The following is a 26,506-nucleotide window of genomic DNA, read 5'->3' as shown; positions in this document are numbered from 1 at the left end:
GAACTGTTGATAGCATTACCCGTTCTGTTCCTCCCCCAGCGTGGCACCAGGCCAGTGGCCAGCGGCCAGCATGTGGTGATTCGTACATGGTAATTTGTACCTGGAGACCAATGGGACAGAATTGAGAGTGCCGGGGCACTTGGGTGGCTCAGTTGGCTAAGTGTCCGACTCTTGATTTCAGCTCAGGTAATGGTCCCAGGGTCGTGGGATCGAGCCCCTCCTTGGATTCCACGCTGAGCATGGAGATTGCTTAAGATCCTCTGTCTCTTTCCCTCTGTGCCTCTCCCCTACTTGTGCATCTGTGCACTGTCTCTAAAATGCAATGGAATGGAATAGAATAGAACAGAATAGAATAGAATAGAATAGAATAGAATAGAATAGAACAGAATAGATCAGATCCACACATTGGAGAGATACTGAGTCCCTATACGTTCCCCTAACCGATTGTCTAGGATACCCCACTTTCAGTTAGCCCCCACAGCTTCCCCACAGCTATAGCCTCCAACGGAGGCACACCTGAAGCCCTCCCTGCTTCTCTACAAGGCTTTCCCGCTTCACCTGCACCTGAGTCTCTGCCAAACACAAGTGATGGTGGCTGTGACTCCCTGGCTGCAGCAAGCTGTGAATAAATAGCCTCTGCTCGTTCTTTTTCCACACCACGTGGCACCAGGCTAACGGCCAGCCCGTGGTAACTTGTACCTTGTGACTTCTTGGTCAAGTCCAAGGTCGTGAAGGTCCTCCTCTCCTGGCCTCCCCTGCCCAGCCCTCCATCTTCTAAGTGTTTCAGAGTTCCAGCTCTTAACTTCAGGTCTATGATCTTTTTTTTTTTTTTTTAGTTGTTTAAGTTTATTTATTTTGAGGGGGGCATTTAGTGTGAGTGGGGGAGGGGCAGAGAGTGAGAGAGAGGGAGAGAGAGAATCCCCAAGCCAACTCCATGCTGTCAGCGCAGAGCCTGACTCGGGGCTCAAATCCAGAAAACCTCAAAATCATGACCTGAGCTGAAACCAAGAGTTGGATGCTTAACCGACTGAACCACCCATGTGCCCCTATGATCCGTTTTTAACTTTTGCAGATGGTGTGAGGTAGGGGTTCAATTTCATTCTGTGGCATGTGGGCATCCAGTCCTCCCAGCACTGTTTGTTGAGGAAACTGTTCTCTTCCAAGTGAATGGTCTCGGCACGCTTGTTGAAAACCAATTTGCCACGGATGTGTGGGTTTATTCCTGGACTCTCAATTCCATACCATTGATCGCCATGTCTCTCCTAGGCCAGTCTTGATTACTGTAGCTTCACAGTTTTGAAACTAGGAGATATGAGTTCTTCTCGGTTCCTCTTTTTCCTGGTTGTTTTGGTTATTTGGTTATTTCCCTGTGAACTTTAGCAACAGCTTGTCGATTTCTGCAAAGAAGTTGGCTGGGATTCTGGTGGGGGATTGGGTCGAGTCTGTAGATCCGTCTGGGGAGTGGTACTGCCTTGACTGTGTTGCATCTTTGGTGACCCCCTTCCAGGTGGAGCTGTCCTACCCAGACGGCAGCCCGGCCGAGGGGGTGACGGTCCAGATCAGGGCAGAGCTGACCTCGAAGGACAACATCTACACCACTGAATCTGTGTCCCGGGGAGGGCTGGTGGGGTTTGAAATCCCCTTCATCCCCATGTCGGCCCAACACGTGTGGCTGGAGGTGGGTGAGTTGCCTGGACCTTTGTCATTCAGCCACAAGGCACAGCCTTGGTGCCTTCCCTGATTTATGCTTGGGCACGAGCTCAGTGGAACTGTGGCCTGCTGCTTCCCTGAGGGAGTTTATGGTCTTTGACGGGGAGTTTGACCGGGGGAGAGCCCAAGGCAAGACAGGAGGTCAGGGAGAGGCGAAGCTTCCTTGCTGTCATGCTGAAGGAGGCTTTCCCAAAGGGATCCCACCATGTGGACTCCTGACCTCGGGGAGGGTCATCCAGACTGCTTCTGGGAGGGTGGAACAGCATGTGCAGAGGCCCAGAGGCCCTCGATCATAGTGTAACTGAGTCCTGCAGGGCCCAGCCAGGCTGAGCCATTCAGGAAGATGTGGAGGAGGGAGCTGGTGGGGTGCCCCCCACCTCACAGGGGTGCTTGGGGTTTGCCCAGAAGGCAGCATCAGGGGGACAGAGTGGCCTGATTTTTGAAACTCAGCAGTTGTTCCAGTGACATTACAGGGTACCTGGTCGGGGGGTGGGGAGCGGGCACAGGTGGGCAGACAGAAGGTGATGACAGAGAGGCCACCAAGCCTGGAGCTGTGAAGGTAGGACACGGGGTCCCATTGTCAGGGAAGAGAGGAGCAGGAGTGACAGAAGAGGGCGTCCGGCTCTGTGACAGCCCCACGGACGCTGGATGGCGGGGAAGGGGTGGGGGCAGCTTAGAGTAAATGTGTAGGTGGGAGCCGAGGACGCTTGTGGTGACTGTCCTCTGTGGGGCAACGTGTCCTTAAAGATTTTTAACCATGGAAGTTGCAAGCTTGGGACTCTCCGGGCCATCCAGCGGGCTGCAAATTCCTGGTTACAATGACAGCTTTTTCTTTTTTTTTTAATTTTTTTTTCAACGTTTATTTTATTTATTTTTGGGACAGAGAGAGACAGAGCATGAACGGGGGAGGGGCAGAGAGAGAGGGAGACACAGAATGGAAACAGGCTCCAGGCTCTGAGCCATCAGCCCAGAGCCCGACGCGGGGCTCGAACTCACGGACCGCGAGATCGTGACCTGGCCGAAGTCGGACGCTTAACCGACTCCGCCACCCAGGCGCCCCATGACAGCTTTTTCTTAATGATCGCAAGACGTCCCTTTTATTTCCATTTAGTCCTCTAGCAGTTAAGTAGCAGCAAAGCCCTGAGATGACTACAAATACCAGAATTAGCTGAATAATTTTCTCTCTCATAGATACTTGTCTAAAAATGAGCTTTTCCTGGGGCACCTGGGTGGCTCAGTCGGTTGAGCGCCTGACTTGAGCTCAGGTCTTGATCTCCTGGTTCAGGAGTTCAAGTGTGGAGTCTGCTTGGGCTTCTCTCTCTCTCTGCCCCTATCCTGCTTGCTTTCTCTGTCTGTCTGTCTCTCTCAAAATAAGTAAACTTAAAAATTTTTTTTTTAAATTAGCTTTTCCCCAAAATGTCACTTTAATAGAAAGATATTTTATTTCTGTTACCAAATACTGTTTAGGAAAAGGCCTTTAATTATTCTTTTAAAAACAAAACTTGGGACGCCTGGGTGGCTCAGTCGGTTAAGGGACTGACTTCAGCTCAGGTCATGATCTCTCAGTGTGTGGGTTCGAGCCCCGTGTCGGGCTCTCTGCTGACAGCTCAGAGCCTGGAGCCTCCTTTGGATTCTGTGCCTCCCTCTCTCTCTGCCCTTTCCCTGCCTGTCTGTCCGTCTCTCTTTCTCAGAAATAAACATTAAAAAAAATAATAAAAATTAAAAAAGGGAAGCTAATTGTAAATATCAATTATTTTTAACTTTTAAAAATGTTTATTCATTTTTGAGAGAGAGAATACCTGTGTGCGTGCGAGTCGGGGAGGGGCAGAGAGAGAGAGGAGACAGAATCCCAAGCCCGATGCAGGGCTCGAACTCACGAACTATGAGATCGTGAGCTGAGCCGAAACCAGAGTCAGGCACTTAACTAAGCCACCTAGGCGCCCGAAGTCAATTATTTTTTAAATGAGGGACAGTTGACTTGTAACTGTGTTAGTTTCAGGTGTATACCATAAGTCCATATTTGCACACGTGAAACAGACACCACCATACGTGTAATTCATAGCCAGCATCACACATAGTTCTACGTTTTTTTTATGACGAGAAATTTTGAGATCTACTCTTAGCAACTTTCAAGTATACACTGCGGTGTCGTTAACTACGGTCACGCCGCTGGGTATTCCATCCCCAGGACTTAGTTTATAACTGGAAGTGCGTGTCTCTTGCAATCGTGGCAAATCAGCACCAGCCGAAAAGAGAGAGGCATGGGGCCAGAGCTGGGAGGGTCCCACACTTGAAGCTTCCTGAGCTGTCCCTCTGGGGTTCCTGGGACACACCATCCTCCTGGCTCATGATGTGTGACCGTGCCCCCAGAGAACGGCCGGCCGGGGGCGCTCTCTCAAGCTTCGGTGTCCACGGTGTCCATCAGGGTTCGTAAAGTAGCTGTGAATCACGGGCCCTGTGACAGACTCCGGTTCCAGTCGCCTCCCTCCCTGGAGGTTAGGCTGGTATCCCAAGTCTCAAAACCCCAACCCTTTGCCCCCGTCCTGATTCAGCTCGGTGGCACATACCCTCAGGATGCACCATAAATAACAAAGACACTCTCATCACTTGCAAAATTCCAGGCTTTGGAGGCTACCTCCCAGAAACCGGGGACAAAAATGGGCTAACTTCTTTTTTTTCTTTTTAACATTTACTCATTTTTGAGAGAGAGAGAGCGAGCGAGCTGGGGAGGAGCAGAAAAAGGGAGAGAGAGACACACACACACAGATTCCGAAGCAGGCTCCGGGCTCTGAGCTGTCAGCACAAAGCCTGATGTGCGGCTCAAACCCACAAACCGTGAGATCATGACCTGAGCCAAAGTCGACGCTTAACCAGTTGAGCCACCCAGGCGCACCCCCTCCTTTTTTTTTTTTAAGTTTATTTCTTTTGAGAGAGACAGAGACAGTGCAAGTGGGGGAGGGACAGAGAGAGAGTGAGACAGAGAATCCCAAGCGCGCTCCACACGGTCAGCACGGAGCCCGACGCAGGGTTCGAACTCACCAAACTGCGATCATCACCTGAGCCGAAACCAAGAGTCGGACGCTTAACTGAGCCACCCAGGCGCCCCATGGCCAACTTCTTTATTCTTGATCTCACAGAGGTCTTAGACCTGCTCCTCTGGCCTCTCCCTTGTGCTGGGGCAAGTGAAGGGAAAAAGCTCAAAGCCCAAAGGAGCAAAGCCGTATAACCACCCAGGGCTTGGTGCACGCAGGGCGGCAGGGCTCGAGCTTAGGGAGGAGCAGGCTCCAGAGCCACAGGGGTGCTGTCCCACACAGCCTCTCCATCTCCTGACCGTCCTCTCAGGCCTGTGATCCCCTCCAAGAAGCCACCAGGGTCACTAGCAAGCCAGAGAAAGAGAGAGAGAGAGAGAGAGAGAGAGAGAGAGAGAGAGAGAGACAGGGGCATGGGGAGGGTTTCCTAGTATGTCCATGATAGAGCTGTCTTTTGGCAGCCACATGAGTCACCTGCCTCTGTCTTGAGCCGCCTCCTAACACCCTGTGACCAGCCTCGGACACTTGCTTCCTGGAGCTGAGGAACGGGGAGAGGGGGGCAAAAGCACATTGGACCCCATTCTCTGAGAACCGGGGAGAGGGTTCCCCAAAGGGGAATTGGGACGTGAGAGGGTCTTGCCGCAGGCCAGGGCAGGCAGAAGCACCCCCAAGGACCCCCTTCCTAGGCCACGCACCCAGGCCTTGACCAAGTACCCTCTTTTCCTCAGACCAAGGTGACGGCACTCAATGGAAAGCCCGTGGGGGCCCAGTACCTGCCCAGCTACCTCTCTCTCAGCAGCTGGTACTCCCCCAGCCAGTGCCACCTGCAGCTGCAGCCCCCCGCCCGCCCCCTGCAGGTAAGGTGCTCAGGCGCGCCCTCCACACACCTCCAGGGGATGTGTGCATGCCCCAGCAGGGCCGACCCTGGTGCCCCGGCCCCCGGCCCCCGGCCCTCCAGCAAGGCCGTATTCCTCGGAATGAATGCCCATAATTTAATTATGGTGAATATTCAGGCTGTGGCCCCGGGGTTTACCACGATAAACTTGGCCATCAGGGCTCCTGTCTGCGGGCTTGTACTTCTTGTGCACAGGCTGTGAGGTTTCCCCACGGACCTAGAGCTGGGTCTCGTGTTCCTTCTTCCCTGTTATTCAGCAATCCCGATTAAGTAAGATTCGCAGAGATGTGTGTGGAGACACGGATCTGTAAAAAGTGGGCAGAAGGAGGAGAGTTCCTCTGTGCCCCCTCACCCCTGCGGGCAGTGTCCCCGATTATTAGCAGCCTGCATTAAGGTAGCACATCTCGTACGGTTGATGAGCCAGGTTGGATGTGTTGTTATTAACTAAGGTCTGCGGTGTATGTTAGGTCCTCTCTTCGTGTTGCAGATTCTGTGAGTTTGGACAAATGTATGATGACGTGTGCCCAGGGTTGTAGTATCTTTTTTATTCTTATTTTATTTATTTTAATGTTTACTCGTTTTTGAGAGACAGTGAGGGACTGAACGTGAGTGGGGGAGGGGCAGAGAGGGAGACACAGGATGTAAGGCAGGTTCCAGACTCTGAGCTGAATGCTCAGAGCCTGATGCGGGGCTCGAACCCATGAGCCGCGAGATCATGACCTGAGCCAAAGTCGGACACTTAACCGACTGAGCCACCTGGGCACCCCAATTTTTTTAAGTGTATTTATCTTTGGGGGGGCATGATCGGGGGAGAGGCAGAGAGAGATGGGGCAGAGGATCCCAAGCTGAGAGCAGAGAGCCCGATGCGGGGCTTGAACTCGAACCATGAGATCATGGCCTGAGCCAAAGTCAGATGCTTAACTGACTAAGCCACCCAGGCGCCTCTGGTGTCATAGTATCATACAGAATGGTTTCACTGCCCTAAAAATCCTCTGGGCTCCACCTACCTATTCGTACATCCCTCCTTCCCTGCTACCCCCTGGCAACCACTGATCTTTTCACCGTCTTTGTACTTTTGCCTTTTCTAGAATGTCATGTTGTGTTGGGAGAAGTGAAAACCTCTGGGGTTGTTTTGATTGGAGGCACAGTTTCAACACACACACACACACACACACACACACACACACACACACACACACACAAGAAGTCAAGCCGTGAGATTTATTTACAGATCCCAGAGTGGGGTGCGCGGGTGCAAAATGAAGGGTGGGGGGAAGGGCAGTCCTCCGTCCCAGGTCACAAGCGAGCAGGAGACAGGCAGCCGGGCAGCAAGCACCCTTTACTTGTAAGGTGGTTGGAGACGAGGTCATAGCTGTAGGCGGGGTCAGTGCTATGTGGTTATTTCAAAAGGCCCCCTGGGGAAAAGTGAAGCAGAAACTTGCTGCCAGAATCCTAAGCTCGGGTCCTTATCTAAATGTCCAGACTCCGGGTGTGAGGGGCTTTGTCAGGCCGTCAGATGCCCCAGCAGCAGCTCAGAATAGCTGTTTTCCCATCACATGTATATAGTAGTCCCCCCTCCCTTATCCATGGAGATACATCCCTACATCCCCAGTGGACGTCTAACACTCCGGATAGTACCAGACCCTACGTGTGTTGTTTTTTCCTATACTACATGCCTATGACAAAGATTGACTTATAAATTAGGCGCAGTAAAATTAACAACAATAATGATAAAATAGAACCACGGTAACAATATTCTGTAGTGAGAGTCACGGGGATGTGGTTCCTTCTCTCTCGAAATATACTGTACTGTACCCAGCCTGCTTTCTTGTGATCACGAGATAGTAAAATGTCTACGTGAGGAGATGAAGTCAGGTTGATGTGGTTCGGAGTGTTGGGGATCGGAGCCGACGGCCAAGAAAGAATTCTTTGAGACGTCTTTGGTGCAAAAAGGTGGTTTTCCTAAAGCACGGGGACAGGACCCGTGGGCAGAAGGAGCTGCACTGGAGTTGTGAGGAGTGATTGATGGTGTAAGATTTTCTATCCTATTGGCGGGGGGGGGGGGGGGGGGCGGGTAGGGCGGTGTCAGGGTCCCAGGAAATGGGACCTGGAATATAGGTTCCTGGAAGTTTGGCGATTGATAGAATTGCTTTTTCCCCTTGTAAATTATTAAGACAGTTGAAACTGATGGAGACTCAGGGCCCGCATGACTGTGATCTCTATCAGTTAACCACGGGTTTTTCCCTTTCCTTTGTTCTTGGGCAGCCAGGAGTGCCTGAGGAATGTCACCTATGTGTGTGTGTGTGTGGGGGGGGGGGGTTATTAGTTTGTGACTTGCCCTCAGTCTGCCTTTGTTTCCCACATCAAGGTGAGTGATGCAGGCGTTGTGACAAAGCATTAGGCTGCGCCTGACCTTCTGATGATACATCAGGAGGGTCACCTGGGGCGCCTGGGTGGCTCAGTCGGTTAAGCATCCGACTTCAGCTCAGGTCATGATCTCACGTTTCGTGGGTTCGAGCCCCGCATTGGGCTTTGTGCTGACAGCTCAGAGCCTGAAGCCTGCTTCGGATTCTGTGTCTCTCTTTCTTTCTGCCCCTCTCCTGCTTACACTCTGTCTCTCTCTCTCTCTTTCTCTCAAAAATAAATAATAAACATTAAAAAAAAAAAAAAAAAAAAAAGAGGATCACCCATTTCCAGAATGCTGTTGACAGCGGTAACTGCAGGGGAGACTGTGGTAGCTGGAATCGTACGATGTGTGGCCTTCTTTTTTTAGTGTTTATTTCTGTTTGAAGGAGAGAGAGAGACAGAGCGTGAGCAGGGGTGGGGGAGGGGGCAGAGAGAGAGGGAGACACAGCATCGGAAGCAGGCTCCAGGCTCTGAGCTGTCAGCACAGAGCCAGATGTAGGGCTCGAAGCCACGAGCCCGTGAAATCAGGACCTGAGCCAAAGTCAGATGCCCCATCCACCGAGCCATCCAGGCACCCCATACAGCGTGTAGTCTTTTTACATCGGCTTCTTTCACTTGACGGTGTCTTGCACGGAATGGATGAGCTGTAGTTTGTTTATCCCTCATCTATTAAATAAGATATACATTTGTATACACAGTGTAAAGCACCCTGTTAACTCCGTTAACCAAGAGGCCCCAGGCAGAGCCTGGCTGCTGCAGAGTGAGCTGCTCCCCGGCATTGCTCCCAGGCCTTACTGGCCCGTAAACCAGCCGCTGCTCAGGCCCAAGGCCGCCAGGGTAGGGCGGGGTGGGGGAGGGGTGGGTGGGGTGGTGGTGCCTGGGATGCAGTTTAGAGGAATCCTGGTGCCGGAGCGGCCCATTTTGGGGGCTTCGTGGTCCACTGCGGGAGTTTTGAGAATAAGAGACTCAGATGAGATCATCTGTTCCCATTAGGCAAGGACCTGGCTGGACCACTCAGACTTTCCTCTTGGAGGGACATCTCCATCCTGCCAGAGTCGGGTCAGCTGGCTCCAGCCCCTCCCCACCCCCCCCCCCCCGCCCCCGCGACTGTCATCACCGGGGCCCTGGGCGCAACCTTGGGGCGTTGAGGCAAGAGTGGCCATGCTTGGTCCAGTCTGGGCTCTGTGTCAGGGCCCTTTCCCCTTCCTCCAGCTTGAAGGCCCAGGCAGGGCGGGGGAGGGGGGGATTGCTGCTCTGTGAATGGGTTTGACAACCCTATCTTTTAGGGTTGCCGTGGGGTTAGTGCATGAGAAGAGGAAGGTTATGCGTTTTTCTGCCCCCTAACATCTGAAACAGAAGGGGACTTTTGTTTCAGTGCCTTTTTATAAGGTGACTATTTACAAACTTAGAAATCGTAAAAAAAAAAAACTATAATCCTATGCCTTTCACCTAGATTTATGAATTCACATTTTGCTTCTGTCCATCTGTCCTCCTACTTACCTGCCCACTTGTCCACCTATGCAGCCCTCTGCCCATCCATCCACCCACTCACCCATCCACGCCCCTGTCCAAGACACCTGTCCACCCATCTATCCATCTATTTTTTTTAATTAAAACAATTTTTTTAATGTTTATTTTGGAAAGAGAGAGAGACAGAGCACACAGGGGAGGGGCAGAGAGAAAGGGAGACACAGAATATGAAGCGGGCTTCAGGTTCTGAGCTGTCCACGCAGAGCCTGGCGTGGGGCTTGAACTCACAAACTGTGAGATCATGACCTGAGCTGAAGTCGGATGCTTAACTGACTGAGCCACCCAGGCACCCCATCAACTCATCTATTTCTTTAGCCCTTTTGTTTTGGTTACAACATTTGAAAATGAGTTACAGACATCCTGATGCTTCACTCTTAAAATACTTGAGCATAATACGTCCTAAAAATCAGGACATTCTTTAACATGACCTCAAAGCTATTGTCACATCTAAGAAAATTACATTTACTCAACATATTTTTTTTGATTCACGGGCAGTGCTCAGATTTTCAAAGATGTCCCCAAGGATGTGACTTCTATCTTGTGCGTGAACGCCCACAGTCTTGTGCACACGTGTGCAAGTAATGTGCGGCAATGTGCATGCACGTGTATATGTGAGCACGCGTGCACGCGTGGGCACGTGCGCAGTTCATTCGGGATCCGTGGCCACCCATGTTGCGTGTGGCTCTTCTGTGTCCGTATCTGCTCTTGATCTGGAACAGCCCCTACCTCTGCCTTTTCATCCCCGTGACTTTTGTGAAGAATTCGGGCCTGTGTGGTCTTGGAGATGCTCCCACATCCTGAATTAGAATCGGGCAGAATTACCGTGTGTGTCCTGCTCTCGGAGCAGCCTGTCAAGAGGTGCAGATTTAGGAGACCCCACTGTTGCTGGAGCTGATCTTATCCTTGGTGGGTGTGTGATTTCTACCAGCTCTCTCCCCGGTGGGTGAGGCTACTGAGTCATCTGTGGTGCCAACCTGAGGCCCCTCCCTGCCACAGCGTCCTGACCCCCACCGACCTTTCACCCGGTGCTTTTAGCCTCACTGACAATTCTTGCTGTTGTCAGTTATCACAGGAGGGGCTATGTGATGGCAGGTCTGAGTCCTGTCATTCCTTCTACGTTTATGAGTTGGTGTTCCTCTGTAAAAGGAAAGAACTTTCAAAAAAAAAAAAAAAAGAAAAAGAAGAAAGAACTTTCTGTCTCTTTTCCCTACCGTTATTTTTGTTGCTGTATTGTTTTGAGTATGTTATGGACTTGAGGACTTTAAAAGAATCTTTCAATATGTTGTAATCTGTTATCATACTTCTTATTTTATTTTAAGTTTATTTCTTTACTTACTTTGAGAGAGAGAGGGTGACACAGAATCCAGAGGAGGCTCCGGGTTCTGGGCTGTCAGTACAGAGCCTGGTGCGGGGTTCCAACTCACAAACTTCGAGATCACGACCTGGGCTAAAGTTGGACCATTAACCGACTGAGCCACCCAAGCGCCCCTCATGCTTTTTATTTTATTTTATTTTATTTTATTTTATTTTATTTTAAAGTTTCTTTATTTTGAGAGGGAGAGAGAGAGGGAGTGCAAGTGGGGAAGGGGCAGAGAGAGAGGGAGAGAGAGAGGATCCCAAGCAGGCTCCGTGCTGTCAGCGCAGGGCCCAACACAGGGCTTGAACGCACGAACCCTGAGATCATAACCCGCACTGAAGATGCGTCGAGCGCTTTACCGACTGAGCCACCCCGGTGCTCCTAATTTCAAATTTTGGAATAATTTTAGATTTACAGAAGCGTTGCTCAGACGGTGCAGAGAGATCCTGTGTATCCTTCATCTGGCTTCCCCTGCTGTTTTTAAGTTTTAGGAAGTCGTCTGTACATTGCTGAGTTGTGAGAGTTCTTTATACGTCCCGGACACTAGACCCTTACCAGACGTATGACCAGGAATGCTGAGTGTCTGGGGTTTTTACCGGGGGTCAGTCACCCAGACCTGGCCGACCACCTGCGTAGCTGACCTCAGTCCCAGCCCCTCCAGAGGTCAAAGTGACAGAGTGTGACCTGTACCCCTCCCCCGCCCCCCCATGAATCATATTGTCAATATCTGGTGTGGCCTGAGACCGCAGGTGAACAGAGACAGGCAGGCAGGACAGTTCAAAGGCTTGGAGGTCGCCTCTCAGGAGCTGGGGGGCAAAGGCCACACCTCTCACGGGCCATGTTCCTGCACCGTCAGCTCGCCGAGAGTCTCCACGCTGTTAGCACAGTTGCTCCGCCGCCCAGGGCACACGGCCGGCGCCAGGATGCCCGGCTCTCTGCTGGGAGGCCAGCGCTCCTGCCGCAGCCATCCAGCCTCCCTGTGGCCCCAGAGCAGCCATCTGCCTGGCGTGGGTGCCGGGCCGTGGGTGCCAGGCAGGGCCCCCCGTGCTGCGTGTCTCCCGCAGGTCGGAGAGGACGCGCTTTTCCCGGTGAAGTCTACGTGCCCTTGCAGCTTCACTCTGTACTACGAGGTGGCCGCGCGGGGCAACATCGTGCTCTCGGGCCGGCAGCCCGCCCACCTCACCCAGCGGAGAAGCCGGCGGGCGGCCCCGGAGAAACCGATTCGCTTAATGCACCTTCTTGAGACGGGTGAGCCAGGCCATTAGGCTGGGGTTCCCTGTTGCCACTGACACTGGGGTGGGACAGACAGGAAGGGGGAGCAGGACGCAGCCTGGAGAGGTGCCTGCTTCAGGGCGGAGGGCGTGTGTCCCAGGCGAGATGGGGCTCGGGCCAGGAGGATGGGCAGGGGTCAGCCGCAGGGGGGGTGGAGACGTCCTCTCGAGGGTGTCCTCACCGCCTGTCTGCAGGGGACTGGGGGAGGCGAGCCACAGGCTAGACCCCTGTGCCAGCCCGCACTGGACTGTGTTGCCATCTGCCGGTGGCCGCTCCGACTCTGCCCAGGTCACCCCCCCCCCCCCCCCCCCCCCGCCGCCCCTCACCGCACCTAGGAGCCCTCCTCCTCTCCTTGACTCTACGGGCTCACTAAAATATCCGTCACCTCCCCTGGGTCTTCCCCAGCCCCATCCCCTTCACAGCCCTTCTGCCTGAAGCAGGATCCCCAAACCGGGCCTTGGGGGCACTTGAAGACAGACGATTTGTGGTGGGGCCGTCCTGTGTGCAGTGGGGTATGGAGCCGTATCCCCGGCCTCCACCCATTCGGTGCCAGTAGCAACCTATCCACAGGCAGTACGATGCCTAAGAAGTCTCCAGACATTGGCAGTGTCCCTGAGGGGAAGTCATCTGTAGGTGAGAATCAGATAGATAGATAGGAAGATAGATAGATAGATATGATAGATTAGATAGGAAGATAGGTAGATGATAGAGATAGATGATAGATCAATAGATAGATAGATGGATGGATTTATGGATAGATAGATCCACAGATAGATCCCTAAATACTTAGATTTATACTCAGATTCATAGGTTAATTCATAGTTCATAGACAGAGATATAGGTGCATAGATAGATACGCAGGAAGACAAGGTCTCTCTCATGAGAAGGCAGAGTTTCTCACCCTCGGCACTACTGATGTTTGGGGCCAGATCATTCTCCCATTGGTGGCACTGTCCTGTGCACTGCAGGGGGCCGAGCAGCCTCCCCGGGCCCCACCCCGCTAAGGCCCCACCCCGCTAGATGCCCGCGGCACTCCCAAGTCGGGACAGCCAAAACTGCCCCCTGGGGGGCAGCACGGTCCTAGTTGAGAGCTGCTGGCTGGCCTGAATGGTGCTCTGGGAATCACACACCCACATCCTTTTGGGCCTTCCCTTCCCTTCTAGGTGGCGCAAGTGTCCACGGAGCGCTTGCCCTGGGCCAGCACCTCCACGGTGCACCCCAGGTCATCCCCAGGGCAGCCTGGGGCATTGGTGGCCCCGTCGTGGGGTGCTGGGTCCTCACGCCTCTCCCCACCTTTGCCTTGTCTTAGAGCCCCCTCCAGCCCCAGCAGCTGAGGTCAACGTGTGTGTGACTTCTCTCCGGCTGGCCGTGACCCCCAGCATGGCCCCCCTTGGCCGCCTGCTGGTCTTCTACGTCAGGGAGAACGGAGAAGGCGTCGCCGACAGCCTCCAGTTTGCTGTGGAGAGCTTCTTTGAGAACCAGGTAGAACGTGGGGGGCCAATCAGGGGAGTGGGGCCAGGCAAGCGCCACCGAGGGCTGGGGGCTCCAGGGTGTCCACGCCGGGCCGGGCACAGCTGCCGCTCGGGCTCCCAAATGGTATCCCCGGGCAGGACCCTTCAGGAATAATTGCAGCCAAGGTTGCTTCTTTACTGGAGCGCCTCCAGAAGTCACCACCGATCGCACGCAGGGAAAGCAGTCAGCTGTCCCCACTGCGTTCCAGATCTAAGGGACACCACTCATGTCCCCCCCCCCCCCAGTGGGCTCAGCCTTCTGCCCCCTCTCCCTGCATCCTTTGAAGCTGGCTGCCACGTGCCCTCGGCCCGTGCCTGTCTCCCCATCTCTCCCCTCCCCTCCTCTGCGCAGAATGTTCCAGTTGTACCAGCCTTGTTCCTTTCATTCTGCCTCCCGCCCTTGTCCTCACCTGGGCAGCAAGGCCAGGGTCCCAAGTGAGCTGGCCAAGACCGGTTCTCCTTGGCAGGCGGAGAGGGTGGGTGGGTGGGTCAGGAGAGTCTGGCCGAGCTCCTGGTCTCTCTGCTGTGTTCGGATCCAGGTTTCAGTGACGTACTCAGCAAATGAGACCCAGCCTGGGGAGGTTGTTGACCTGCGGGTCAGGGCTGCGAGGGGCAGCTGTGTGTGTGTCACTGCGGTGGATAAGAGCGTCTACCTGCTCAGGTCTGGGTTTCAGCTGACTCCGGCCCAGGTGAGTGGGGCCCTCTGGTGCCAGGCTCCAGCACCCCCACGAGGGTCTCTCCCTTTCCAGTCGGTGAAGAGCCCCCATGTGAACCAGATTCTTTCTCTCACCATCGCATCCAATCTTTATTGCCGTATCGAAAGATCGTAAGAGTCGAATTCATCAGACTCTTGCAATAGAACGTTGTCCACAGGTCCTACCTTTCCAGCCCCAGTCTGCCCATCTTTCGAATGGGCTAATGCCACCAACGCCCATCTCCTGAGATTGTCTCGAAGTGGTATTCACGGAAGGAGCAGCCAGACCCCCGAGAGCCAGTTTGGGTGGAAAGGAAACCTCCGGCTGACTGCTGTCTGTTCTCCTTTGCCTGTAGGTTTTCCGGGAATTGGAAGAGTATGATGTTTCTGATGCCTTCGGGGTGTCCCGGGAGGATGGGTCCTTCTGGTGGGCTGGACTGGCAGCCCGACGCAGGCGTTCGTCCATCTTCCCGTGGCCCTGGGGCGTCACCAAGGACTCCGGATCTGCCTTCGCCGTAAGCACAGATGGTCTTAGACCCACCGCCCCTTCCAGGCTCCTCTCACTTGGAAACAAATGAACTCCGAGATACGGAGATGGTCAGGGTGGAGGTTTCCAAACTTTTATTGGGGCAGCACTAGTTTGATTCTCCCCAGTGGAGGCTCATAAGCGGAGCCTCCTGATTTGCAAGGCCAACCAGAGCGGAATGCTATGGGTGTCAGCCAATAACTGGGACTTGCTATGGAGCAGAGGTGGTAAGGGTGCTTTGCTGGGAGGAAAACGATCACGCTGGGAGCAGGCGGCCGTGCTCTCAAGGGGCTCACGTCGTCCCCCTCCTTCCGGGCTGTGGACGCCGGGGGCTACCGGGGGTGCAGGAGACACACGTATCATTCTAGATCATACCGCCAGCCCCCATGAGCATGCTGGCGGTCTCCACTCGAATGCAGGGCCCATCTGTGGCTGCTCTTCCCCTCCTCCCATTATAAAAATCATTAAAAACGCATCCTTTTCCTCTTTTTTTTTTTTTTTATGGGAAATTTTCAGACCTACAGAAAAGTTGAACAAAGGAACAAATGCCTATATACTCACCGCCTGTAGATCCCACAATTAACACGTTGCTCTATTAGCTAAACAATAGTACACGCCTACATCTGTCTATATATTTATATGCACATCTATGTCTGTACTGGAACAAACGATGTTTCAATTACACATTTGTTGAACGCCTGGCAGTTTGAACTGCTGGGCCCTGGCCGCTCTTGGAATTAAGGGGCCGGGGGGGGGGGGGGGTTGCTTCTGAGTCTGAGTCACTGACTTTATACTCCTTATTCCCAAAGCAGAGCTGGTCAGTCTGGGGTGGGGCTTTCCTGCAGTCTGGTTGCTCCCGGTATTTAGCGCAGTGGTCGAAATAATAACAGTAACAATTGCAGATCTCCGTCTGTCTCTGGTCTAGATCAGGCACGGTGCCAACTGATTTTTTTTTTTTAATTGTGCAATTCACGATGAACAGAACGAACAGAAAATGCTCCTGAGGTGCATTCTAAAATGCACAGTTCAGCGGCATTTAGGGCACTCACGGTGTTGTGCCACCAGCACCTGTGTCTAATTCTAGAATGCTTTCATCCCTTCAAAAGGAAACCGCATCCCCATGAGTAGTGGCTCCCTGTGCCCCCTCCCCCAACCCCTGGCAACTGCTAATCTACCTTCTGTCCCTATGGATTTACCTGTTCTGGATATTTCATATCCGTGGAGTCATACTTGTAGCTTTTTGTGCCTGAGCCACAGATATGCTGGCCTCCCCTCTGCTCTATTTTACATGGTCACTGGGCCCCATGATTTCCTCAGCCTGTGTCACCCAGAGCAGAGCACCCAAGCTCTGCACCCAAGCCCAGAGCAGAAGATGTTGGGCTGGTAACCCCACAGTTATGGAACTGTTGGGGCCATCCCATCCACGGCACTGTCTGTTGCCTAGGAAACGGGACTGGTGGTGATGACCGATCTGGTGAGCCTGAACCACCGACAAGATGGCGGCCTATACACCGATGAGGCTGTCCCTGCCTTCCAGCCCCACACGGGGAGCCTGGCGGCAGCAGGGTCCTCCAGACAACCCCCCAGGTAATTGCCACGTCGAATAGGGTTGTCTCACCTCATACTGTGGTCTTTAGGGGCTGGATCATTCTCTGTGGTGGGGCTGTCTATGCACGGCTGGGTGTTGTGCAACATCTCTGGCCTCCACCCACCTGTTGCCAATAGCACCCCTTTCTCCCAGTTGTTACAACCAAAAATGTCCCAGTGTCCCCTGGTGGACAAAGTCACTACTGACCTAGTAGTGACCCTGGGAACCAAGCATGCCAGCCCCCCTCCCCAGTTCCTGACCACACCCGAGTGCATGGGATTGGGGGTGCAGAGAAAGGAAGGCACCTCAGGAGCAGAACTGCCTGGAACAGAAGGGTTGGGGTGGGGAGGGAAGCTGGGGCTTGATCCTCCCTCTTCCAGGGACTTTGCTTAGAAACTTCTTTCTAGTATCTCTCTCTTCTTCATTCTTTTCCTCTCTCCTCCCTTTTCACCTTCAATTCTCTGCCTTTTCAAGTTGGACACCAAGTAATACTTCTCAGTCTCTTATTTGAACTCTGCACATTTAAACCTTTTGAAAGGCATGAATTTCCCTAAGAGTGCTGCTTTGGCAGCACCTGAATTGTGTTGTGAAGTGTTTCCATTATTGCTTCTTTCCAGATAGGTTCTAACTTTTTGAGCTGTGACTTGTGCATAAGTGGACACTTTTTAAAATTTCAAGTGATATTTTTAACTAATATTTTTTAATGTTTTTCATAAATTTGTAGCAAACATGCATTGTGGCCAGTGAACATGGTCTGTGTGTTATCTGTTGTCCTGTTCTTACTTTGAAGACTTTTTATGTGGCCAGTTTTTATAAATGTGCATGTCTTCTTGAAAAGATCTAAGCCCCCATCAATTCTGTACAGGGCTCTCTATGGATACTTTAGGTCAAGCCTATCGATGGTGATGCCTACATTCTCCATACTCTTGCTCACTTCTTGTTTGTCTGTTTGCTAACTTATCAATGACTGAGACAGAGAAGAGTTCCCATTTCTCCCCTGGATTTGTGGTTTTGTCCCTGGAGTCATGGAAACTTTAGTTTCACAGGAGGTGTTGTTTTCTCCGAGTCTCTCCTATCCTTTCCTGTCTCCCCTCTCTTCTCTCCCAACCCCTTCGTCTGATGCCTCTCTTACTACCTCCTCAAGCCCAGGTCTCAACCAGCCAGCTGGGGAAGGGGAAGTGTTCTGGAGACCTTGGCTCCCATTCTGTCTGGATTTAGGGGTTGGGACTAGGGAGGCAGGCCTTAGCTCTACTCTGTCCCGCCCACTCCAAGAAGGGCACAGAACCAAAGGGCTGGGGCTGGCATCAGTGTGGTCAGTAGTGGCTCAGCATCTTGTCTCTCTGGAGACCCTGAGGGTGGGCCCCACACGCCTCAGCCCTTGTTCTAAGCCAGAAGTGGCCGAGAAGACCTCCAGCCCTGGCAAGCCTGTCCCCAAAAGCCCTCTCCACGTTTCATACATTCTCTACCTAGACTGAGGTCCTGGATACCTCGTTCTCCTGGGTTCTTTCTGCCTGGGCCGCACACTTAGCAGGAGTGTGGCAGGCCCGGGAGGTGTTTCCAAACTCCAAATCACAGCATGGGCAAACCAGGCTCCCCATATGGTACATGGCAGTATTCTAGGATGTGGTTGGTGAGGGAGGTGTAACACTGGCCTCTGGGCCTCCACCCACCAGATAGTGCCTTGGGGGTCCTGACACTCTCATGTAGCAGGACCCCCAAGAGCTTGGCCTGGAGTGGATATGAAAGTAATTTTCTGAAACCCCAAACCACAAAGGCAGTTGTAAATCCCACTGCACAAAGGCATAACAAATGCCGTCAAAAGCAAGTGTTCATATCTTTTTGTAATTGGATAACCCATCTGTACATCTGTATTCTGAAGAGAAGATATTTTTCTTAACCATACGCAGTGATTTAAATTTTTTTCAAGCAGTGTGAAAGTTTATATAATTTAATGTAAGTTTCTCTCCTACCTCTAGACCCTCCATTCCCCTTTTTGGTCAATAATTTCTTAGAGATCCTTCTAGAAATTTTCCATGCATATACAAGGATTTTTTTTTTTTTTAAACAATGAGTGAATACTATAGTACTGTGCTGTGCCTTCTTTTTTTTTTTTTTTTTTTTAATTTTTTTTTTTTCAACGTTTATTTATTTTCAGGACAGAGAGAGACAGAGCATGAACGGGGGAGGGGCAGAGAGAGAGGGAAACACAGAATCGGAAACAGGCTCCAGGCTCTGAGCCATCAGCCCAGAGCCTGACGCGGGGCTCGAACTCCCGGACCGCGAGATCGTGACCTGGCTGAAGTCGGACGCTTAACCGACTGCGCCACCCAGGCGCCCCTCTTTTTTTTTTTTTTTTTAATGTTTATTCATTTTTGAGAGAGAGGGAGAGATAGAACGTGAGTGGGGAGGGGCAGAGAGAGGGGGAGACAGAATCCCAAGCAGGCTCCAGGCTCCAAGCCATCAACACAGAGCCCGACGTGGGGTTCGAACCCACAAACCACGAGATCGTGACCTGAGCCGAAGTTGGGCACTTAAGCGACTGAGCCACCCAGGTGGCCCTGTGCCTTCTTTTTTGAAGTCAACAATAAGCCTTAGAGACCAATCCGTATCAGTATATCTGCACTGGCCTCACTCTTTTAGACTGACGTGTAACATCCCACTGCACGATTGTACTACCATTTGATTAACCCAGTCACCCTCTTGATGGAGATTTTGGCTTTTGCTCCGACAAACCAGTCCATTCGTCTGTCTTGGCACACGTCTCCGTGGGTATTTCCCGGTGACGCATGGTCCCTGTGACCCTTCTTCCCTTCTAAACTCAGGATGTGAAGTGCCTGTTGATTTAAGGTGATTCTATCAAGCCTTTGATGCTTCATTTCTACTAGTCCTAGTCGAGTAGAATGTTAACCCTGCCAGGTAAAAGAGTTAGCACGTTCCGTCCTCATCAAGTAGAATGTTAATGGACAGCCAAGAGAATTAACACACTGCACCCTAACTGGGTAGAAGGTTAACCTTTCCAGGTACGAAGTAACGTGTTAACATTCTACTTGTGTAGATGTTAACCTGCCAGGTAGCAGAATTGCATTACGCCCATGGAAACAGAATCATTTCTTTTTCGAATCTCATAGAGCAGAGAAGAGGAAAAGGACCTTCTTCCCCGAAACATGGATTTGGCATTGTCTCAACATCAGGTACAATAAGATTCCTTTTCTTCGTTGTGTTTGCGGGCTGACTCAAGGGCACTCGTGCAAGTCCAGATTGCCCCCAGTAGGTTTGCTTTCAGATCTGACATCAACATCTGAGTAAGACTTTGGGCATCCTTTCCTAACACATAAAAACTCAAAAGCCATGAAGTCAACCCCAAATCCCGCTGCAGCTTCGGACATCTGCTCAGGAAATATGAAATGCAGGGGCTTTGTGCCTCTCACAACTCCCACTTGGGGTAACTCTATCCGCTCTGTTTGCGTAACGAGCTCATTAAAACGATTACAGTTCCCTGGAACGTGAACTCCACCCCACCCCCCTCCATCCCCTCTTCACTCCTCAGGGGACTCAAGCTCCTGCCCACAAAACAGGCTGCTTTTCTCAGCACATTTCCTTTCCACATTTGTTCCCCCTTTTAGTTCTTTTTGAAGAAGCCCTGCTGTGCCAAATTCCTGCCAGATGCTATTGGTTGTTTTTTTTCTTTCAATGCTTGGGGTCAGAACACCAGTGGCACTAGTAGAAGGATGGGGGCCTGCCCTGGGAAACTAGTTAGGCATGAAAGGTCAGACGCCCCTGGGCCATGGGTGGGCTTGCTGCTGAGCAGGTGGGGTGGGGGGAGCTTCTAGACACGAGATGCCATGGCACGTGGTCATCACAGAACCGAGCTCACAGCTGGGGGTTCCTCAAACTGCTTTCACAGATGCTTGTGTCCCCATTATGGAAAGACTTAACTCCTGGTCAGAACAGATCCAGATGATTGCATTAAGTTCCAGGGGTCTCAATCTAAGATGAGCTGTCTGTCTGTAATCATTCACATGTGTCAAATGTATCTATTTTCTGGGTGCTGGATGTTTTGGGGGGCCAGGTAACATTGCTGTTGCTTCCACCTTTTGGCTGTTAGAAATAATCCTGCTATGAACACAGGTGTGCAAATAGCTCTTCCAGACCCTGCTTGTGGTTCTTCTGGGTGTATACCCAGAAATGGAATTGTTGGATCATATGGTGATTCTGTGTTTAATCAGTTTTTGTTTCTTTGTTTGTTTGAGACAGAGACAGCGTGAACGGGGGAGGCGTACAGAGAGAGGGAGAAAGAGAGAATCCCAAGCAGGCTCCACCCTGTCAGTGCAGAGCCCGATGCGGGTCTCGAGCTCATGAAACCGTGAGATCATGACCTGAGCTGAAACTGAGAATTGAGAGTCGGATGGTTAACTGACTGAGCCACGCAGGCGCCCCATATGTTTAATCGTTTTGAGGAACCTGTAGAGTGTTTCCCACGGTAGCTGCACCATTTTACATTCCCACCAACGGTGCACAAGGGTTCTTCTCTAAGTGTTCAGTAGAATTCACCAGTGAAGCCATCAGGTCTGGGGCTTTTTCTTTGTAAAGAGGTTTTGGGTTATTGATTCAATCTCTTTAGAGGTCTGTTCAGTTCTGGGTCTGTTCAGATTTTGTATTTCTTTGTAATTTAGTCTTGGTTGGTTTTGCATTTGTATAATTTGCCCATTTCGTCTGGATCATCCAAGTTCTTGGCATATAGGTGTTTATGTACTTTTTATGTACTTTTTAAAAATAATCTTTTGATTTCTCAGAATGGGTAGTAATGTCCCCACTTCCATTTCATATTTTAGTAACTTGAGTCTTCTCTCATTCTTTCCCTTAGTCTGTCTAGTTAAAGGTTGGTCAGTCTCATTGATCTTTTCAAAGAATCAACTTATGGTTTTGTTGATACTCTGTTATTTTTCTGTTCTCTATTTCCTTTATCTCTGCTCTAATTTTTATTATTTCCTTCCTTCTGTTAGCTTTGGGGTTAGTTTGTTTTTCTTTTTCTAGTTCTTTAAGTTGTGAAATTAGGTTGTGTATTTGAGATCTTTCTTTTTATTATTATTTAAAGTTTATCTATTTTGAGAGAGAGTGTGCACATGCTTGTGCAAGTGGGGAGAGGCAGACAGAGAGGGAGGGAGAGAGAGAGAGAGAGAGAGAGAGAGAGAGAGAATGCCAAGCAGGCTCTGCACCATCAGCAACTCAGGGCTTAAACATGAGATCATGACCTGAGCCAAAATCAAGAGTTGGACGCTTAACCAACTGAACTACCCAGGTGCCCCAAGATATTTCTTCTTTTTTAATACATATATAGCTATACATTTCCCTCTCAGCACTGCTTTTACTGCATCCCATGAGTTTTAGTGTGTTATGTTTTGTTTTCATTCATTTCTGAGTATTTTAAAATTTCCTTTGTGATCTCTTCTTTGATCCGTTGGTCAATTAAGAATGGGTTGATTACATCAGCTCAGGTCGTGATCTCATGGTTTGTGAGATAGAGCCCTGTGTCGGGTTGTGTGCTGACAGCACAGAGCCTGCTAGGGATTCTCTCTGCCCCTCCCCCACTTGCATGCATGTTCTCATGCTCTCTCTGTCTCTTGAAATAAATAAATAAACATTAAAAATATGTTCTTGAATTTCCACAGATTTGTAAATTTTCTGGTTTTCCTTTTGTTACTGATTTCTAACTTTGTCTCACTGTGGTCAAAGAAGATACTTTGTATAATATCTGCCTTTCAAAATCTACTGAGACTTCATTTGTGGCCTTACTCATGATCTTGCTTGAAGACTGTCGTGTGTGCATGCCTCTGGATCTAGTTGCTTTATTGTGTTAAGTCTTCTACTTGCTTACTCATCTGCTGTCTGGTTGTTCAGTCTGTTATTCAGAACAGGCTATTGAAGTCCCCAACTATTATTGTAAGCTTTTTATTTCTTGCTTCAGTTCTTTCCCTCTTTGTATGTTTCATATATGTCAGTGGTCTGTTATTAGATGTGTAGGTGTTCGTAATTGTTGTATCTTTTTGCTGTATGGAACCTTTTATTACTATCTAATGTCCTTCTTAGTCTCTTATATACTCTTTTTTTACTTAAAGCCCATTTTGTCTCGTATCAGGGTAGCCACGGCTACTTTCTCTTGGTTACAGTTGGCCTGGGGTATCTTTTCCATTCTTTCATTTCCAACCTATTTTTGTCTTTGCAGCTAAAGTGAGTTTCTTGTAGACAGCAGAGAGTCAGGTCATGTTTTTTAAATTCACTCTGTCGATCTCTGCTTTTTTGACTGCAGAGTTTAATCCATTTACATTTAATGTAATTGCTCATAAGGAGGGCCTTATTTCCATCACTGTGCTTTTTGTTTTCTGTGTGCCTTATAGCAGGCAGCACAAGGCAGGGACCTTGTCTGGGCACATGGTAGGGATTGGGGACAGTATCCTGGTTCCAGTGCCCAGTATGTTCTGTCCTCGGCTGTAATGCCCACCTCCCCTCTGTGAGTTTTTTGGGGGTAGTTACAGTGCACTGTGCATCTCCAGGCCCCTCACAACAGCCCAGCCAGGCTGGTGGGCAGCTCCCATTCTTGTGGCTGTTTCATGGTTATTTCAGGCAGAGGGAGTGCCCCCAGGTCGGAGGGCAGAGCCAGGTGGGGTATGACTGTGAAAGCAGGTGACTCTGAGCAGTTTGACGAGGCTCAAGGGTCGAGATGCACAAAGGTGGGATGGGTGGGAGCTGTCAAGGCTGAGCTGGAGAGAGGGAGAACTGAGCTGTCAGGTATTGGAGTGGCCAAGTCAAGCAATGACAAGAAGCCATAGTGAAAGTAATGGTGAAGCCCTTTCATCATTACTGTGGCAGTGTAGCCTGATGCCCCCTGTTCCGGTTTCCCCACAGAACGGAATATCTTGCAGGTGGATCAGACATGGGGGTCGTCTCACTATGGAGAGAGCCCTGGACAAACGGCTCTGGCAGTTTTATGGGCCCTGACACCTACAGAATGGGGGGAGGAGAGCTCAGAGTGGGAAAGTACTGGGTGCTGAGCCAAAGTGGGAGAAATGCCTTCGAGGTTTCCTCCCATGAGAAGGAGACCTTGGCAGAGGTCTTCAGACACCTAATGACCTTGGGGCCCAGGCAGATCCCTAAAAACACACAGAGCTAGGAATGGAGGCACTGGGGCTGGGAACGCAAATATGGGAGAAGCATGGCTGGCCAGGGGCCCAGAGTCCCTGACTGCAGTTCCCCTCAGAGACCACAGCACACTGGCTAGGCCACAAGCCTGGTGTGGGGAGGGCGGCTTTCCCCGAGGCCTGTGAGGGAAAGCCTTTGTAACAGCCTGTAGTCAGGCCTAAAAAAATCACACAAAGATTTACAATCGAGGGTCGGGCTCTGCAGGAGTCTGTGGGACAAGGATGCCAGGCCAGGAAGGGTAGATACCCCTGAAGGGCAGGCTGGTGGCACCCAGTGTCCACAGAAAAGTTGGCTGTGCCCATATGAAGCTGGTAAAAGTTCTGCCACTTTTAATGGGAAGAGGCTGACTTGAGTTGTCACAGGGTGACAGCGTGTGGCCCTCGTAGAAGTGAGGATAGATGTCCTAGGTCCTGTGGGGCCTGATGGGCAGCGGGGTCGCCATGTGCCGCAGCCTGGGGTCAGGCTCCCGGGAAGCAGACAGGGGTCAGGCAGGTGAGTAAGGAGCAGAGGATTCTTGCAGCAAATGTTTACGATAAATCTGGAAAGGACATCCTGGATATGCAAAGTTGATCACAGAGTTTCCCTCCTGAGCCATCCTAACGTGATCAGTGGTGCCGTTGGTGGGGGATGGGTGGGGGCGGGGTGAAGGCAGGGAGAATCGTGAGCAGCACCGTCTGCTTGAAATATAACATCTGTAATTCCCCACGTACGTAACGTCAGATTTCCTAGTGCCGTGTTGTAAAGGGCAAAAAGAAACAGGTGGAGTTCATTTGAATCTTATATTTTATTCAACCCGATACATATCCCCAAACATGGTTGTTTCAAAATGCGATCAATATAAAAAATGATAGATGATACGTTGTACTTTTTTTTTCTTTTTCTTTTTTTTTTTTTTTTTTTTTTTTGGTACTGTATGAGTTTCCTGTGGCTGCTGTCACGAAGAACCACAGACTGGATGGTTTAAAACAACAGAAATTTGTTGTTTCACAGTTCTGGAGGCCAGGCATCCGAGATCAAGGTGTGGGCAGGGTCACGCCGCCCCTGGGGCCTCTAGGGAAGGAGCCTTCTGGGCCTCCTCCAGCCCCTGGGGGCTCTAGGGGAGGAGCCTTCTGGGCCTCCCCCAGCCCCTGGGGGCTCTAGGGGAGGAGCCTTCTGGGCCTCCTCCAGCCCCTGGGGGCTCTGGTGCTCCTCAGCTTTTAGCTGCATCCTTCCCGTCTGTTGCCTCTGTCTTCACATGGTCTCCTCCTCTGTGTCCAGATTTCCTTCTTTTTTTTAAAAAAATTTTTTTTTTTCAACGTTTATTTATTTTTGGGACAGAGAGAGACAGAGCATGAACGGGGGAGGGGCAGAGAGAGAGGGAGACACAGAATCGGAAACAGGCTCCAGGCTCTGAGCCATCAGCCCAGAGCCCGACGCGGGGCTCGAACTCCCGGACCGCGAGATCGTGACCTGGCTGAAGTCGGACGCTCAACCGACTGCGCCACCCAGGCGCCCCAAGATTTCCTTCTTATAAGGACCCCCATCCTTAGATTGGGGCCCACCTTCGTCCAGTATGAACTCATCTTGGCTAATTTCATCTGCAAACACGCTGTTTCCCCAAATAAGGTCACATTCACAGGTACAGGGGGTTAGGGCTTGGGCGTAACTTCTGGGAAACACAAGCCCCAAATGACTCAACCCCTCAATTCAGTGTCTTCCCCCCGCTACACTGGGCGGAGCGTGCACTGTTGTGGGTCCACCGTTGTCCTGAGAGCCACTGGTGCGCCTCATTACCTGAGTTAGGGCCGAGGGGCGGCATTCTCCTGTCACACGCCGCGTTGTGCCTACGTGCTTGTTGCTGAGCTGCGGGGGCGCCTGCCTGGGCCCCCAGGCCTTCCAGCTGCAGCCCTGCATTCCCACCTGGCTGCCTCAGCTCGGCCCTGGAAAAGGGTCCCATGGTTGTCCATCCTTCCGCAGCGACCCGTCCGGCGAGGAGATGCTCAGCGTGCGGGTCCCGGACTCCATCACCAGCTGGGTGGGTGAGGCCGTGGGTCTGTCCGAGGCCTGGGGCCTGGGTGTCGCCGTGCCTGCCCTGCTGAAGACCTTCAAGCCTTTCTTTGTGGACTTCACCCTGCCCGCCTACGTGGTCCGCGGGGAGCAAGCCAAGATCCCGCTCAGCGTCTACAACTACATGGGCACCTGTGCCGAGGTACTACACCCGCCCCCTCACACAGCCTTCCCTGTGCCCGGGGGTGGGGGGATGGCACCCGTGATGTCAAGAGGCAGGGGTGAGGGGAGGGGGTCAGCCTGAGGGGCTTAGAAGGGGACAGAGCATCTTCATTATCAGGGAGGGAGTCACCGAAGGGGCGGTCCCTGTGTTGGGGAGGCAGGGGCAGGAAGTCCTGGAGGTCAGCAAAGCAAGTGCTCAGTATCCCAGTTTGTTTATTTCTTTCTTTATTTTATTTTATTATTATTTTTTTATTTTTATTTTTTTTTCAACGTTTATTTATTTTTGGGACAGAGAGAGACAGAGCATGAACAGGGGAGGGGCAGAGAGAGAGGGAGACGCAGAATCGGAAACAGGCTCCAGGCTCTGAGCCATCAGCCCAGAGCCCGACGCGGGGCTCGAACTCACGGACCGCAAGATCGTGACCTGGCTGAAGTCGGACGCCCAACCGACTGCGCCACCCAGGCGCCCCTCTTTCTTTATTTTAAATGTTTATTTTATTTATTTATTTTTTTTTTAATTTTTTTTTTCAACGTTTATTTATTTTTTTGGGACAGAGAGAGACAGAGCATGAACGGGGGAGGG

The 26,506-nt window shown here is 51.3% G+C and overlaps 1 protein-coding gene across 7 annotated transcripts in view; it reads left to right on the top strand.

The window, feature by feature from the left end:
• CPAMD8 (C3 and PZP like alpha-2-macroglobulin domain containing 8) overlaps window positions 1-26,506 on the top strand; it is an 83,555-nt gene that overhangs the window by 17,894 nt on the left and 39,155 nt on the right. For 6 of the 7 annotated variants that reach the window (XM_045492451.1, XM_045492454.1, XM_045492456.1 and 3 more), the window contains exons 12-20: window positions 1,508-1,678; window positions 5,468-5,596; window positions 11,992-12,175; window positions 13,509-13,681; window positions 14,250-14,399; window positions 14,761-14,919; window positions 16,375-16,517; window positions 19,647-19,709; window positions 25,672-25,903. In XM_045492451.1, the coding sequence (XP_045348407.1) occupies window positions 1,508-1,678; window positions 5,468-5,596; window positions 11,992-12,175; window positions 13,509-13,681; window positions 14,250-14,399; window positions 14,761-14,919; window positions 16,375-16,517; window positions 19,647-19,709; window positions 25,672-25,903 (1,404 nt within the window). The remainder of the gene's footprint in view (window positions 1-1,507; window positions 1,679-5,467; window positions 5,597-11,991; window positions 12,176-13,508; window positions 13,682-14,249; window positions 14,400-14,760; window positions 14,920-16,374; window positions 16,518-19,646; window positions 19,710-25,671; window positions 25,904-26,506) is intronic. The other variant, XM_045492457.1, reaches the window with a different exon arrangement.

This window comes from Leopardus geoffroyi, chromosome A2 (assembly GCF_018350155.1).
Source record: "Leopardus geoffroyi isolate Oge1 chromosome A2, O.geoffroyi_Oge1_pat1.0, whole genome shotgun sequence".
Taxonomy (NCBI): Eukaryota; Metazoa; Chordata; class Mammalia; order Carnivora; family Felidae; genus Leopardus; species Leopardus geoffroyi.
Note: the sequence above shows the minus strand (reverse complement) of the source record. Positions and strands in the feature narration are given on the sequence as shown.